Here is a 16,815-nt window from a genome sequence, read left to right as displayed (position 1 = left end):
CTAAACAACGGAAGCAGCATGCTATAGACAGGGCTAAGTGATCCCATAATCAATGGATCAGATCAAAGCTCTGCAGTCCTGCCACATTCAGACACCATGACCGTTAACCAGGAAATGAGCCAGGGTTCCTGCTCCTGATCACTGCCCAGTGACCCCTGGGTTAGAGAGTGGGGAGATCAGCCCGGGTTCCTGCTCCTGATCACTGTCCAGTGACCCCTGGGCTAGAGACTGGGGGAAATCAGCCCGGGTTCCTGCTCCTGATCACTGCCCAGTGACCCCTGGGTTAGAGAGTGGGGAAATCAGCCCGGGTTCCTGCTCCTGATCACTGCCCAGTGACCCCTGGGTTAGAGAGAGGAGAGATCAGCCTGGGTTCCTGCTCCTGATCACTGTCCAGTGACCCCTGGGTTAGGGAGAGGGGAAATCAGCCAGGGTTCTTGCTCCTGATCACTGCCCAGTGACCCCTGGGTTAGAGAGAGGGGAAATCAGCCGGGGTTCCTGCTCCTGATCACTGCCCAGTGACCCCTGGGTTAGAGAGAGGAGAGATCAGCCCGGGTTCCTGCTCCTGATCACTGTCCAGTGACCCCTGGGTTAGAGAGAGGGGAAATCAGCCAGGGTTCCTGCTCCTGATCACTGCCCAGTGACCCCTGGGTTAGAGAGAGGGGAAATCAGCCAGGGTTCCTGCTCCTGATCAATGCCCAGTGACCCCTGGGTTAGAGAGAGAGGAAATCAGCCAGGGTTCCTGCTCCTGATCACTGCCCAGTGACCCCTGGGTTAGAGAGAGGGGAAATCAGCCAGGGTTCCTGCTCCTGATCACTGTCCAGTGACCCCTGGGTTAGAGAGAGGGGAAATCAGCCGGGGTTCCTGCTCCTGATCACTGCCCAGTGACCCCTGGGTTAGAGAGAGGGGAAATCAGCCAGGGCTCCTGCTCCTGATCACTGTCCAGTGACCCCTGGGTTAGAGAGAGGGGAAATCAGCCAGGGTTCCTGCTCCTGATCACTGCCCAGTGAGCCCTGGGTTAGAGAGAGGGGAAATCAGCCAGGGTTCCTGCTCCTGATCACTGTCCAGTGACCCCTGGGTTAGAGAGAGGGGAAATCAGCCCGGGTTCCTGCTCCTGATCACTGCCCAGTGACCCCTGGGTTAGAGAGAGGGGAAATCAGCCAGGGTTCCTGCTCCTGATCAATGCCCAGTGACCCCTGGGTTAGAGAGAGAGGAAATCAGCCAGGGTTCCTGCTCCTGATCACTGCCCAGTGACCCCTGGGTTAGAGAGAGGGGAAATCAGCCAGGGTTCCTGCTCCTGATCACTGTCCAGTGACCCCTGGGTTAGAGAGAGGGGAAATCAGCCGGGGTTCCTGCTCCTGATCACTGCCCAGTGACCCCTGGGTTAGAGAGAGGGGAAATCAGCCAGGGCTCCTGCTCCTGATCACTGTCCAGTGACCCCTGGGTTAGAGAGAGGGGAAATCAGCCAGGGTTCCTGCTCCTGATCACTGCCCAGTGAGCCCTGGGTTAGAGAGAGGGGAAATCAGCCAGGGTTCCTGCTCCTGATCACTGTCCAGTGACCCCTGGGTTAGAGAGAGGGGAAATCAGCCGGGGTCCTGCTCCTGATCACTGCCCAGTGACCCCTGGGTTAGAGAGAGGGGAAATCAGCCAGGGTTCCTGCTCCTGATCACTGCCCAGTGACCCCTGGGTTAGAGATTGGGGAAATCAGGCAGGGTTCCTGCTCCTGATCACGGTCCAGTGACCCCTGGGTTAGAGAGAGGAGAAATCAGCCAGGGTTCCTGCTCCTGATCACTGTCCAGTGACCCCTGGGTTAGAGAGAGGGGAAATCAGGCAGGGTTCCTTCTCCTGATCACTGCCCAGTGACCCCTGGGTTAGAGAGAGAGGAAATCAGGCAGGGTTCCTTCTCCTGATCACTGTCCAGTGAGCCCTGGGTTAGAGAGAGGGGAAATCAGCCAGGGTTCCTGCTCCTGATCACGGTCCAGTGACCCCTGGGTTAGAGAGAGAGGGGAAATCAGCCGGGGTTCCTGCTCCTGATCACGGTCCAGTGACCCCTGGGTTAGAGAGAGAGGGGAAATCAGCCAGGGTTCCTGCTCCTGATCACGGTCCAGTGACCCCTGGGTTAGAGAGAGGGGAAATCAGCCAGGGTTCCTGCTCCTGATCACGGTCCAGTGACCCTGCTGGAAAGTGTGTGGATGTTGATTGAATACAGGATGAGGATGGGCTGAGACCCGCCCCCACCCCCGCCCCGCCGTCGATTATCTCTTCCTGAGCTGACAGGTGAAGAATGAGGACTTGGGGCGGGTATCGGAGACTGGCTGGTGCCCATGGGACTGGACCCCGGGACAGGCTGGGGTTCATGCCCCATCTCTGCTGAAGGGGCCAGCGTGTAGAGGAGCGATGGCGGGGGGAGAGCTGACGGAATGGGAGTGGAATTGAAACAGAATGCGTACTCACGGATCACGGATAAAGGCGTGGATTTTGGCCAGAGCCTTGACTTGTATCACAGCATGGCTGAAAGAGAGAGATTAACCCGTTATTGATTCCCGCATTGGGGGGGGGGGGGGGGGGGGGGGGGGGGGGGGGGAGGGGGGGGGAGGGGGGGAGGAGAGAGGGGGGAGGGGGGAGGGAGGAGGAGGGGAGAGGGGGGAAGGGCGGGGGAGAGGGGGGAAGGGCGGGGAGGGAGGGGGCAGGGGAGAGGGGGCGGGGCAGGGGGGGAGGGGGATGGGGGAGAGGGGCGCGGGAAGGGGGAGAGGGCGGGGGGAGAGGGGCGGAGGGGGGAGAGGGGAACAGTGCAGGTGGGGGGGCTAGAACCTACCGCTGGTTGGATTTGACCATGTACTCGAAGAAGTCACTGTCAGATTTGATGATGTCCAGTGGCACCACACAGTTGACATCCTGCTCGCTGTTTCTCAGAGAGTTCAGTTTCAGATTGACGGTGAAGAGATAATCCCGAACAGGATCCGTCCCAGGCCTCAGACCTCGGCACACCAAATACCTGGGACAGCAAGAGGACAGGGTTAATACACAAGGAGATAGACCGCTGACACTGCCCTTTCACCTCCGTGACTCATGACACTGCCTTTTCACCTCCGTGACCCGACACTGCCTTTTCACCTCCGTGACCCCGACACTGCCTTTTCACCTCCGTGACCCCGACACTGCCTTTTCACCTCCGTGACCCGACACTGCCTTTTCACCTCCGTGACCCGACACTGCCCTTTTACCTCCGTGACCCGACACTGCCCTTTTACCTCCGTGACCCCATACATTGCCCTTTCACCTCCGTGACCCCATACATTGCCCTTTCACCTCCATGACCTCGAACACTGCCCATTGACCCCAGGAGCCCATAAACTGCCCTTTCACCTCCATGACCACTGAAACTGCCCTTTCACCTCCGTGACCCCATACATTGCCCTTTCACCTCTGTGACCCCATACATTGCCCTTTCACCTGTGACCCCATACACTGCCCTTTCACCTCCGTGACCCCATACACTGCCCTTTCACCTCCGTGACCCCATACACTGCCCTTTCACCTCCGTGACCCCATACACTGCCCTTTCACCTGTGACCACATACACTGCCCTTTCACCTCCGTGACCCCATACACTGCCCTTTCACCTCCGTGACACTGCCCTTTCACCTCCGTGACACTGCCCTTTCACCTCCGTGACACTGCCCTTTCACCTCCGTGACCACATACACTGCCCTTTCACCTCTGTGACCTCATACACTGCCCTTTCACCTCCGTGACCCCATACATTGCCCTTTCACCTCTGTGACCACATACACTGCCCTTTCACCTCCGTGACCCCATACATTGCCCTTTCACGTCCGTGACCCCATACACTGCCCTTTCAACTCCGTGACCCCATACACTGCCCTTTCACCTCCGTGACCCCATACATTGCCCTTTCACCTCCGTGACCCCATACACTGTCTTTTCACCTCCATGACCGCATTCGCTGCCCTTTGATCTCAGTGAGTCAGACGCTAAGCCATGACTGATGGTGTGTGCAGCGAAGTGCAAGTTATCGAGGACTCACCGTTCGGAGTTGGCTGGGCGGCTCGTCACTGGTTTGAAAAGCGAGACTCGCTCAAAGCAAATATACAGCAGGTAAATGAGCCCAACGCTGAATGGCGTGAAGAGGTCAAAAGTCTTACAAACAAAATGGCCGCCTGCAAGTGAAGCAGAGAAGGTATAAAATAGGGACAGACACATTACAGACAGCAGCCATCTGTTTATCTCAGAAATATTGGTCAAAAACTTCACCAAATCACCAACACAATCAGCAATTTCCCTTTGAATTCAGCTGCATTGTGCTCAGTTTCAGAAACTCAAAGGTAGATGCTGCCCAACCCACTGAGTGTGGCCAACATTCTCGATTGGTATTTGGAATCATAGAATGGTTACAGCATAGGAGGCCGCCATTTGGCCCGTTGAGCCCGTGCCGGCTCACCACAAGAGCACTTCAGCTGGTCCCACTCCCCCACCCTTTCCCCGTGGCCCTGCAAATGGTTTCCTTCAGGTACTTTTCCAATTCCCTTTTGAAAGCCACAATTGGGTCTGCCTCCACCACCCTTTCAGGCAGCGCATTCCAGGTCCTAACCACTCGCTGCATAAAAAAGTTTTTCCTCCTGTCGCCTTTGGTTCTTTTGCCAATCACCTTAAATCTGTGTCCTCTGGTTCTCGACCCTTCCGCCAATGGGAACAGTTTCTCTCTCTCTACTCTGTCCAGACCCCTCATGATTTTGTACACCTCGATCAAATCTCCTCTCAACTTTCTCTGCTCTAAGGAGAACAACCCCAGCTTCTCCAGTCTATCCACATAACTGAAGTCCCTCATCCCTAGACTTCCTTGCTTTTGTACTCTATTCCTCTATTTATGAAGCCCAGGATCCCGTAAGCTTTTTTAACCACTTTCTCAACCTGCCCTGCCACCTTCAACGATTTGTGCACATATACCCCCAGGTCTCTCTGTTCCTGCACCCCCTTTAGGACTGTACCCTTTAGTTTATATTGCCTCTCCTCGTTCTTCCTACCAAAATGTATCACTTCGCACTTTTCTGCATTAAAAGTCCGCCCATTTCACCAGCCTGTCTATGTCTTCCTAAAGTCTATCACTCTCCTCCTCACTGTTCACTATACCTCCAAATTTCTTGTCATCTGCAAATTTTAAAATTGTGCCCTGTACACCCAAGTCTAAGTCATTAATATATATCCAGAAAAGCAAGAACCGACCCCTGGGGAACACCACTGTATACCTTCCTCCAGTCTGATAAACAACCGTTCACCACTACTCTCTGTTCCTGTCACTTAGCCAATTTCGGATCCATACTGCCACTGTCCCTTTTATTCCATGGACAAGCCTATTATGTGGCACTTTATCAAACAACTTTTGGAAGTCCATGTACACCACATCAACCGCATTACCCTCATCAACCCTCTCTGTTACCTCATCAAAAAACTCAATCAGGTTAAACACAATTTGCCTTCAACAAATCACTGCTGGCTTTCTTTAATTAATCCACACTTGTCCAAGTAGCTGTTAATTTTGTCCCTGATTATCATTTCTAAAAGCTTCCTCACTACCGAGGTTAAACTGACTGGCCAATGGTGTAACATTTGCAATTCTCCAGTCCTCTGGCACCACCCCCTATCCCAGGAGGATTGGAAGATTATGGCCAGTATCTCCACAATTTCCATCATTACTTCCCTCAGCATCCGAGGATGTATCCCATCCGGTCCTGGTGACTTATCTACTTTAAGTACAGCCAGCCTTTCTAGTACCTCCTCTTTATCAATTTTTATCCCATCCAGTATCTCAACCTCCTCTTTCACGATGACTGGCAGCATCTTCTTCCTTGGTAAAGACAGATGCAAAGTTCTCATTTAGTACCTCAGCCATACCCTCTGCCTCCATGCATAGGACTCAATTTTTGGTCCCTAATTGGCCCCACCCCCTCCTCTTACTACCCGTTTACTATTTATATGCCTATAGAAGACGTTTGGATTCCCTTTTATGTTCGCTGCCAATCTATTCTCACACTCTCTCTTTTCCCTCTTATTTCCTTTTTCACTTCCCCTCTGAACTTTCTATATTCAGCCTGGTTCTCACTTGTATTCTCAACCTGACATCTGTCCTACGCCCCCTTTTTCTGCTTCATCTTACTCTTTATCTCTTTTGTCATCCAGGGAGCTCTGACTTTAGTTGCCCTGCCTTTACCCCTCGTGGGAATGTACCTCGACTGTACCCGAACCATCTCCTCTTTAAAGGCAGCCCATTGTTCGATTACAGTTTTGCCTGACAATCTTTGATTCCAATTTACCCGGGTCAGATCCATTCTCAACCCACTGAAATTGGCCTTCCTCCAATTAAGTATTTTAACTCTAGATTGCTCCCTGTCCTTTTCCATAGTTATATATAAACCTTATGTTGCTGTGATCACTGTTCCCTAAATGTTCCCCTACTGACACTTGCCCCACTTGAGCAATTCATTCCCCAGAACCAGATCCAACAATGCCTCCTTCCTCATTGGGCCGGAAACATACTGATCAAGAAAGTTCTCCAGATCACACTTCAGAAATTCTTCCCCATCTCTGCCCTTTACACTATTACTATCCCAGTCTATATTAGGATAATTGAAGTCCCTCATTATCACTACTCTATAGTTCTTTCACCTCTCTGTAATTTCCATGCAAATTTGCTCCTTTATATCCTTCCCACTAGTTGGTGGCCTACAGAATGCACCTAGTGGAATAGACCAGAATGGCAGACCTGGGTGTGGAGTGAGGACCGCGGCGGAGCTTAAAAGCGGCGGCAACGAGGCGAGGCCCGACCAGAGCGGCGGACCTGGGTGTGGAGTGAGGACCGCGGCGGAGCTTAAAAGCGGCAGCAATGAGGCGAGGCCCGACCAGAGCGGCGGACCTGGGTGTGGAGTGAGGACCGCGGCGGAGCTTAAAAGCGGCAGCAATGAGGCGAGGCTTACCAATTCAGCAGCGGGAGAGAGAGGTAAAAAGTAATCAAAGTGTGACGTCACCAGGAAGCAGGTAACTGATTGGTTGGTGAGTATTTCTCTCTTTTTTAAACTTTAACTCTGTGGTTTATAGTTACTACGGTCTCTCTGGTGTAGCGGGGACTGTTGGTAAACCATTTAACTGTAGTGTAATTAGTGGGATTGATTGATTTAATTTAAATTCAATTAATTAAAGGGTAAGTCATGGCAGGACAGCCCGGCCACATAGTATGCTCCTCCTGCAATATGTGGGAACTCAGGGATACTTCCTGTGTCCCTGACAACTACGTGTGCAGGAAGTGCATCCAGCTGCAGCTACTGACAGACCGCATTGCGGCACTGGAGCTGCGATTGGATGCATACTGGAGCATTTGCGATGCTCGGGACGTCGTGAATAGCACGTTTACGGAGTTGGACACACCGCAGGTAGATGTTGGACAGGAAGAAAGGGAATGGGTGACCAACAGGCAGAGTACTAGGTGCAGGCAGGTAGTGCAGGGGTCTCCTGTAGACATCCCCCTCTCAAACAGATACACCACTTTGAGTACTGTTGGGGGGACGGCTTATCAGAGGAAAGCAGCAGCAGCCAACTTCCTGACACCAGGGGTGGCTCTGCTGCACAGCACGGGAGGAAAGAGTGGGAGAGCTATAGTAATAGGGGATTCTATTGTAAGGGGAATAGATAGGCGTTTCTGCGGCCGCAAACGAGACTCCAGGATGGTGTGTTGCCTACCTGGTGCAAGGGTCAAGGATGTCTCGGAGCGGCTGCAGAACATCTTGGAAGGGGAGGGTGAACAGCCAGTTATCGTGGTGCATATAGGTACCAACGCTATAGGTAAAAAGCGGGATGAGGTCCTAAAAGCAGAATATAGGGAGTTAGGAGGTAAATTAAAAAATAGGACCTCAAAAGGTAGTAATCTCAGGATTGCGACCAGTGCCACGTGCTAGTCAGAGTAGAAATAGAAGGATATTTCAGATGAATAAGTGGCTAGAGGAATGGTGCAACGGGGAGGGATTCAAGTTCCTGGGACATTGGAACCGGTTCTGGGGGAGGTGGGACCTGTTCAAACCGGACGGTTTGCACCTGGGCAGGGCTGGAACCGATGTCCTAGGGGGAGTGTTTGCAAGTGCTGTGGGGGAGGGTTTAAACTAAAATGGCAGGGGGTTGGGAACCTGAGCAGGGAGACAGAGGAAAGGGAAACAAGGATAAAAGCAAAAGATAGGAAGGAGAAAAACAAAAGTGGCACTCAGAGAAATCAACGGTTTAAATCCAACGTGGCCACAGTAAATAATAATTCTAATAGGTCTAAGAGCATTAAAAAAACAAGCCTGAAGGCTGTGTCTTAATGCGAGGAGCATTCGTAATAAGGTGGATGAATTGGCTGCGCAAATAGAGGTAAATGAATACGATTTGGTTGGGATTACGGAAACGTGGCTCCAGGGTGGCCAAGGCTGGGAACTCAACATCCAGGGGTATTCGATATTCAGGAAAGATAGGCAAAAAGGAAAGGGAGGTGGGGTAGCATTACTGGTTAAAGAAGGGATTAATACAATTGTAAGGAAGGATATTAGCTCTGATGATGTGGAATCTGTATGGGTAGAATTGAGAAATACTAAGGGGCAGAAAACGTTAGTGGGAGTGGTATATAGACCTCCCAACAGTAAGGCGGAGGTTGGGGGTGGCATTAAAAGGGAAATTAAAGAAGCGTGCAATAAGGGCACAGCAGTCATCATGGGTGACTTTAATCTACATATAGATTGGGCTAACCAAATTAGTAACAATACTGTGGAGGAGGAATTCCTGGAGTGTTTACGGGATAGTTTCCTAGACCAATATGTCGAGGAACCAACCAGAGATCAGGCCATCTTAGACTGGGTATTATGTAATGAGAAAGGATTAATTAGCAATCTTGCTGTACGAGGCCCCTTGGGTCAGAGCGATCATAATATGATCGAATTCTTCATTAAGATGGAGAATGAAGTAGTTGACTCAGAGACTAGGGTCCTAAATTTAAATAAAGGAAACTACGATGGTCTGAGGAGCGAGTTGGGAAGGATTGATTCGGGAATGTCACTCAAAGAGTTGACGGTGGATAGGCAATGGCAAACATTCAAAGACCGAATGGATGAACTACAGAATTTGTTCATCCCAGTTTGGCATAAAAATAAAACAAAAAAGGTGACTCAACCGTGGCTAACAAGGGAAATTAGGGATAGCATAAGATCCAAGGAGAGGACATATAAATTGGCCAGAAAAAGCAATAATCCTGAGGATTGGGAGCAGTTTAGGAGTCAACAAAGGAGGACAAAGGGATTAATTAAGAAAGGGAAAATAGAATATGAGAGTAAGCTTGCCGGGAACATAAAAACTGACTGTAAAAGCTTCTATAGATATGTGAAGAGAAAAAGATTGGGGAAGTCGAGCGTAGGTCCCTTGCAGTCTGAATCAGGGGAATTTATAATGGGGAACAAAGAAATGGCTGACCAACTAAATACATATTTTGGTTCTGTCTTCACAAAGGAGGACACAAATAACCTCCCAGAGATGTCGGGGAACATAGGGTCTGATGAAAGGGTGGAACTGAAAGAAATCAGTATTTGTAGAGAAATGGTGTTAGGGAAATTGATGGGACTGAAGACCGATAAATCCCCAGGGCCTGATAATCTACATCCTAGGGTGCTTAAGGAAGTGGCCCTAGAAATAGTAGATGCATTGCTGGTCATCTTCCAGAACTCTGCTACTGTTACCCCACTATTCAAAAAAGGTGGAAGAGAAAAAGCGGGGAATTATAGACCGGTAAGCCTGATATCGGTAGTGGGGAAAATGCTGGAGTCCATTATAAAAGATGTAATAGCAGAGCACTTGGAAAGCAGTGACAGGATCGGACAAAGTCAACATGGATTTACAAAAGGTAAATCGTGCTTGACTAATCTACTGGAATTTTTTGAGGATGTAACTGGTAAAATAGATAAGGGAGAACCAGTGGATGTGGTGTATTTGGACTTTCAGAAGGCTTTCGATAAGGTCCCGCATAAGAGATTAGCGTGCAAATTAAGGCACATGGGATTGGGGGCAAGGTATTGACTTGGATAGAGAACTGGTTGGCGGATAGAAAGCAAAGAGTTGGAATAAACGGGTCGTTTTCCAAGTGGCAGGCAGTGACTAGTGGGGTACCGCAAGGATCGGTCCTAGGACCGCAGCTGTTCACAATATATATTAATGATCTGGATGAGGGAATTGGATGTAATATCTCCAAATTTGCAGACGACACAAAGCTGGGTGGGAGGGTATGCTGTGAGGAGGATGTCGTGAAACTCCAGTACGATTAGGACAGGTTGGGTGATTGGGCAGAAACATGGCAAATGCACTATAATGTGGATAAATGTGAGGTTATCCACTTTGGTGGCAAAAACAGGAAGGCAGACTATTATTTGAATGGCAATAGATTGGGAGAAGGGGAAGTGCAAAGAGACCTGGGGGTTCTTGTGCACCAGTCGCTGAAGGTAAGTATGCAGGTGCAGCAGGCGCTTAAGAAGGCAAATAGTATGTTGGCCTTCGTCGCAAGAGGGTTCGAGTACAGGAACAAGGATGTCTTGCTGCAGTTGTAACAGGGCGTTGGTGAGACCGCACCTTGAGTATTGCGTGCAGTTTTGGTCGCCTTATCTGAGGAAGGACGTTCTTGCCATGGAAGGAGTGCAGTGAAGATTCACCAGGCTGATACCTGGGATGGCAGGAATGACGTATGAGGAGAGATTGTGTCGATTAGGCTTATACTCACTGGAGTTTAGACGAATGAGAGGGGATCTCATTGAAACTTATAAAATTCTAAGGACTGGACAGACTAGATGCAGGAAGGATGTTTCCGAAAGCCGGGGAGTCCAGACCAGGGGTCATAGTCTAAGGATAAAGGATAAGCCATTTAGGACTGAAATGAGGAGGAATTTCTTCACCCAGAGAGTGGTGAACCTGTGGAATTCTCTGCCACAGAAGGCGGTGGAGGCCAGTTCATTAAATATATTCAAGAAAGAGTTGGATATATTTCTTAAGGCTAAAGGGATCAAGGGATATGGGGAGAAGGCAGGGACAGGGTACTGAATTTGGATGATCAGCCATGATCTCATTGAATGGCGGAGCAGGCTCGAGGGGCCGAATGGCCGACTCCTGCTCCTATCTTCTATGTTTCTATGTTTAGTCGTGTAATGGCACCTCTATTATTTCTCAACTCGAACCAAATAGATTCTGCACTTCACCCCTCCAGGACATCCTCTCTCTCCAGCACTGTAATATTCTCCTTAATAAATACTGCCACCTCACCTCCTTTCTATCCTTCCCTATCACACCCGGTCGTATTAAACACACACTCGAACCCCTCGCTCTCCCCGATCACACCCTGTCCCATTTAACACACACTCTAACCCCTCGCTCTCTCCTGATCACACCCTGTCCCATTTAACACACACTCTAACCCCTCGCTCTCTCCCCGATCACACCCTGTCCCATTTAACACACACTCTAACCCCTCGCTCTCTCCTGATCACACCCTGTCCCATTTAACACAATCTAACCCCTCGCTCTCTCCCCGATCACACCCTGTCCCATTTAACACACACTCTAACCCCTCGCTCTCTCCTGATCACACCCTGTCCCATTTAACACAATCTAACCCCTCGCTCTCTCCCCGATCACACCCTGTCCCATTTAACACACACTCTAACCCCTCGCTCTCCCCCCGATCACACCCTGTCCCATTAAACACACACTCTAACCCCTCGCTCTCTCCTGATCACACCCTGTCCCATTTAACACAATCTAACCCCTCGCTCTCTCCCCGATCACACCCTGTCCCATTTAACACACACTCTAACCCCTCGCTCTCCCCCCGATCACACCCTGTCCCATTTAACACACACTCTAACCCCTCGCTCTCTCTCCTGATCACACCCTGTCCCATTTAACACACACTCGAACCCCTCGCTCTCCCCGATCACACCCTGTCCCATTTAACACACTCTAACCCCTCGCTCTCTCCCCGATCACACCCTGTCCCATTTAACACACACTCTAACCCCTCGCTCTCTCCTGATCACACCCTGTCCCATTTAACACAATCTAACCCCTCGCTCTCTCCCCGATCACACCCTGTCCCATTTAACACAATCTAACCCCTCGCTCTCTCCCCGATCACACCCTGTCCCATTTAACACACACTCTAACCCCTCGCTCTCTCCTGATCACACCCTCTCCCATTTAACACATACTCTAACCCCTCGCTCTCCCCGATCACACCCTGTCCCATTTAACACACAATCTAACCCCTCGCTCTCCGCCGATCACACCCTGTCCCATTTAACACACACTCTAACCCCTCGCTCTCCCCCCGATCACACCCTCTCCCATTTAACACAATCTAACCCCTCGCTCTCTCCCCGATCACACCCTGTCCCATTTAACACACTCTAACCCCTCGCTCTCCCCCCGATCACACCCTGTCCCATTTAACACACACTCTAACCCCTCGCTCTCTCCCCGATCACACCCTGTCCCATTTAACACACACTCTAACCCCTCGCTCTCTCTCCAGATCACACCCCGTCCCATTTAACACACACTCTAACCCCTCGCTCTCCCCGATCACACCCTGTCCCATTTAACACACACTCTAACCCCTCGCTCTCTCCCCGATCACACCCTGTCCCATTTAACACACACTCTAACCCCTCGCTCTCTCCCCGATCACACCCTGTCCCATTTAACACACGCTCTAACCCCTCGCTCTCCCCGATCACACCCTGTCCCATTTAACACACACTCTAACCCCTCGCTCTCTCCCCGATCACACCCTGTCCCATTTAACACACTCTAACCCCTCGCTCGCTCTCTCCGATCACACCCTGTCCCATTTAACACACACTCTAACCCCTCGCTCTCCCCGATCACACCCTGTCCCATTTAACACACACTCTAACCCCTCGCTCTCCCCGATCACACCCTGTCCCATTTAACACACACTCTAACCCCTCGCTCTCTCCCCGATCACACCCTGTCCCATTTAACACACACTCTAACCCCCTCGCTCCCCCTATCACACCCTGTCCCATTTAACACACACTCTAACCCCCTCGCTCTCCCCTATCACACCCTGTCCCATTTAACACACACTCTAACCCCTCGCTCTCTCCCGATCACACCCTGTCCCATTTAACACACACTCTAACCCCTCGCTCTCCCCCGATCACACACTGTCCCATTTAACACACACTCTAACCCCTCGCTCTCTCCCGATCACACCCTGTCCCATTTAACACACACTCTAACCCCTCGCTCTCCCCGATCACACCCTGTCCCATTTAACACACACTCTAACCCCTCGCTCTCTCCCCGATCACACCCTGTCCCATTTAACACACACTCTAACCCCCTCGCTCTCCCCCCGATCACACCCTGTCCAATTTAACACACTCTAACCCCTCGCTCTCCCCGATCACACCCTGTCCCATTTAACACACTCTAACCCCTTGCTCTCTCCCCGATCACACCCTGTCCCATTTAACACACTCTAACCCCTCGCTCTCTCCCCGATCACACCCTGTCCCATTTAACACACACTCTAACCCCTCGCTCTCCCCGATCACACCCTGTCCCATTTAACACACTCTAACCCCTCCCTCTCCCCGATCACACCCTGTCCCATTTAACACACACTCTAACCCCTCGCTCTCCCCCGATCACACTGTCCCATTTAACACACACTCTAACCCCTCGCTTTCCCCGATCACACCCTGTCCCATTTAACACACACTCTAACCCCTCGCTCTCCCCCCGATCACACCCTGTCCCATTTAACACACACTCTAACCCCTCGCTCTCTCCCCGATCACACCCTGTCCCATTTAACACACACTCCAACCCCTCGCTCTCTCCACGATCACACCCTGTCCCATTTAACACACACTCTAACCCCTCACTCTCCCCGATCACACCCTGTCCCATTAAACACACACTCTAACCCCTCGCTCTCCCCGATCACACTCTGTCCCATTTAACACACACTCTAACCCCTCGCTCTCCCCGATCACACCCTGTCCCATTTAACACACACTCTAACCCCTCGCTCTCCCCGATCACACCCTGTCCCATTTAACACACACTCTAACCCCTCGCTCTCCCCGATCACACCCTGTCCCATTTAACACACACTCTAACCCCTCGCTCTCTCGCCAATCACACCCTGTCCCATTTAACACACACTCTAACCCCTCGCTCTCTCCCCGATCACACCCGTCCCATTTAACACACACTCTAACCCCTCGCTCTCTCTCCCGATCACACCGTCCCATTTAACACACACTCTAACCCCTCGCTCTCCCCGATCACACCCCGTCCCATTTAACACACACTCTAACCCCTCGCTCTCTCCCCGATCACACCCTGTCCCATTTAACACACACTCTAACCCCTCGCTCTCCCCGATCACACCCTGTCCCATTTAACACACACTCTAACCCCTCGCTCTCCCCGATCACACCCCGTCCCATTTAACACACACTCTAACCCCTCGCTCTCTCCCCGATCACACCGTCCCATTTAACACACACTCTAACCCCTCGCTCTCCCCGATCACACCCTGTCCCATTTAACACACACTCTAACCCCTCGCTCTCTCCCCGATCACACCCTGTCCCATTTAACACACACTCTAACCCCCTCGCTCTCCCCCCGATCACACCCTGTCCAATTTAACACACTCTAACCCCTCGCTCTCCCCGATCACACCCTGTCCCATTTAACACACTCTAACCCCTTGCTCTCTCCCCGATCACACCCTGTCCCATTTAACACACTCTAACCCCTCGCTCTCTCCCCGATCACACCCTGTCCCATTTAACACACACTCTAACCCCTCGCTCTCCCCGATCACACCCTGTCCCATTTAACACACTCTAACCCCTCCCTCTCCCCGATCACACCCTGTCCCATTTAACACACACTCTAACCCCTCGCTCTCCCCCGATCACACTGTCCCATTTAACACACACTCTAACCCCTCGCTTTCCCCGATCACAGCCTGTCCCATTTAACACACACTCTAACCCCTCGCTCTCCCCCCGATCACACCCTGTCCCATTTAACACACACTCTAACCCCTCGCTCTCTCCCCGATCACACCCTGTCCCATTTAACACACACTCCAACCCCTCGCTCTCTCCACGATCACACCCTGTCCCATTTAACACACACTCTAACCCCTCACTCTCCCCGATCACACCCTGTCCCATTAAACACACACTCTAACCCCTCGCTCTCCCCGATCACACTCTGTCCCATTTAACACACACTCTAACCCCTCGCTCTCCCCGATCACACCCTGTCCCATTTAACACACACTCTAACCCCTCGCTCTCCCCATCACACCCTGTCCCATTTAACACACACTCTAACCCCTCGCTCTCCCCGATCACACCCTGTCCCATTTAACACACACTCTAACCCCTCGCTCTCTCGCCAATCACACCCTGTCCCATTTAACACACACTCTAACCCCTCGCTCTCTCCCCGATCACACCCGTCCCATTTAACACACACTCTAACCCCTCGCTCTCTCTCCCGATCACACCGTCCCATTTAACACACACTCTAACCCCTCGCTCTCCCCGATCACACCCCGTCCCATTTAACACACACTCTAACCCCTCGCTCTCTCCCCGATCACACCCTGTCCCATTTAACACACACTCTAACCCCTCGCTCTCCCCGATCACACCCTGTCCCATTTAACACACACTCTAACCCCTCGCTCTCCCCGATCACACCCTGTCCCATTTAACACACACTCTAACCCCTCGCTCTCTCCCCGATCACACACTGTCCCATTTAACACACACTCTAACCCCTCGCTCTCCCCGATCACACCCTGTCCCATTTAACACACACTCTAACCCCTCGCTCTCCCCGATCACACCCTGTCCCATTTAACACACACTCTAACCCCTCGCTTTCCCCGATCACACCCTGTCCCATTTAACACACACTCTAACCCCTCGCTCTCTCCCCGATCACACCCTGTCCCATTTAACACACACTCTAACCCCTCGCTCTCCCCGATCACACCCTGTCCCATTTAACACACACTCTAACCCCTCGCTCTCCCCGATCACACCCTGTCCCATTTAACACACACTCTAACCCCTCGCTCTCTCCCCGATCACACACTGTCCCATTTAACACACACTCTAACCCCTCGCTCTCTCCCCGATCACACCGTCCCATTTAACACACACTCTAACCCCTCGCTCTCCCCCGATCACACCCTGTCCCATTTAACACACACTCTAACCCCTCGCTCTCCCCCGATCACACCCTGTCCCATTTAACACACACTCTAACCCCTCGCTCTCCCCCCGATCACACCCTGTCCAATTTAACACACACTCTAACCCCTCGCTCTCCCCCCGATCACACCCTGTCTCATTTAACACACACTCGAACCCCCCGCTCTCTCCCCGATCACACCCTGTCCCATTAAACACACACTCTAACCCCTCGCTCTCCCCGATCACACCCTGTCCCATTTAACACACATTCTAACCTCTCCCTCTCCCCCGATCACACCCTGTCCCATTTAACACACACTCTAACCCCTCGCTCTCTCTCCCCAATCACACCCTGTCCCATTTAGCACACTCTAACCCCTCGCTCTCCCCCAATCACACCCTGTCCCATTTAACACACACTCTAACCCCTCCCTCTCCCCCCGATCACACCCTGTCCCATTTAACACACACTCTAACCCCTCGCTCT

General features: G+C 51.7%; 1 protein-coding gene across 1 annotated transcript in view; it reads right to left on the bottom strand.

Annotated features, from left to right (window-relative positions):
- cmtr1 (cap methyltransferase 1) overlaps positions 1–16,815 on the bottom strand; it is a 155,269-nt gene that overhangs the window by 29,523 nt on the left and 108,931 nt on the right. The window contains 3 exon segments of the mRNA XM_085998153.1: positions 2,452–2,508; positions 2,813–2,992; positions 4,046–4,178. Of these exon segments, the coding sequence (XP_085854279.1) occupies positions 2,452–2,508; positions 2,813–2,992; positions 4,046–4,178 (370 nt within the window).

The sequence above is a fragment of the Somniosus microcephalus genome, chromosome 9 (assembly GCF_052327205.1).
Source record: "Somniosus microcephalus isolate GS21.2 chromosome 9, FLI_Smic_1.0, whole genome shotgun sequence".
Lineage (NCBI taxonomy): Eukaryota > Metazoa > Chordata > Chondrichthyes > Squaliformes > Somniosidae > Somniosus > Somniosus microcephalus.
The sequence above is the reverse complement of the archived record's forward strand: the minus strand, read 5'-3'. Positions and strand labels throughout refer to the sequence as shown.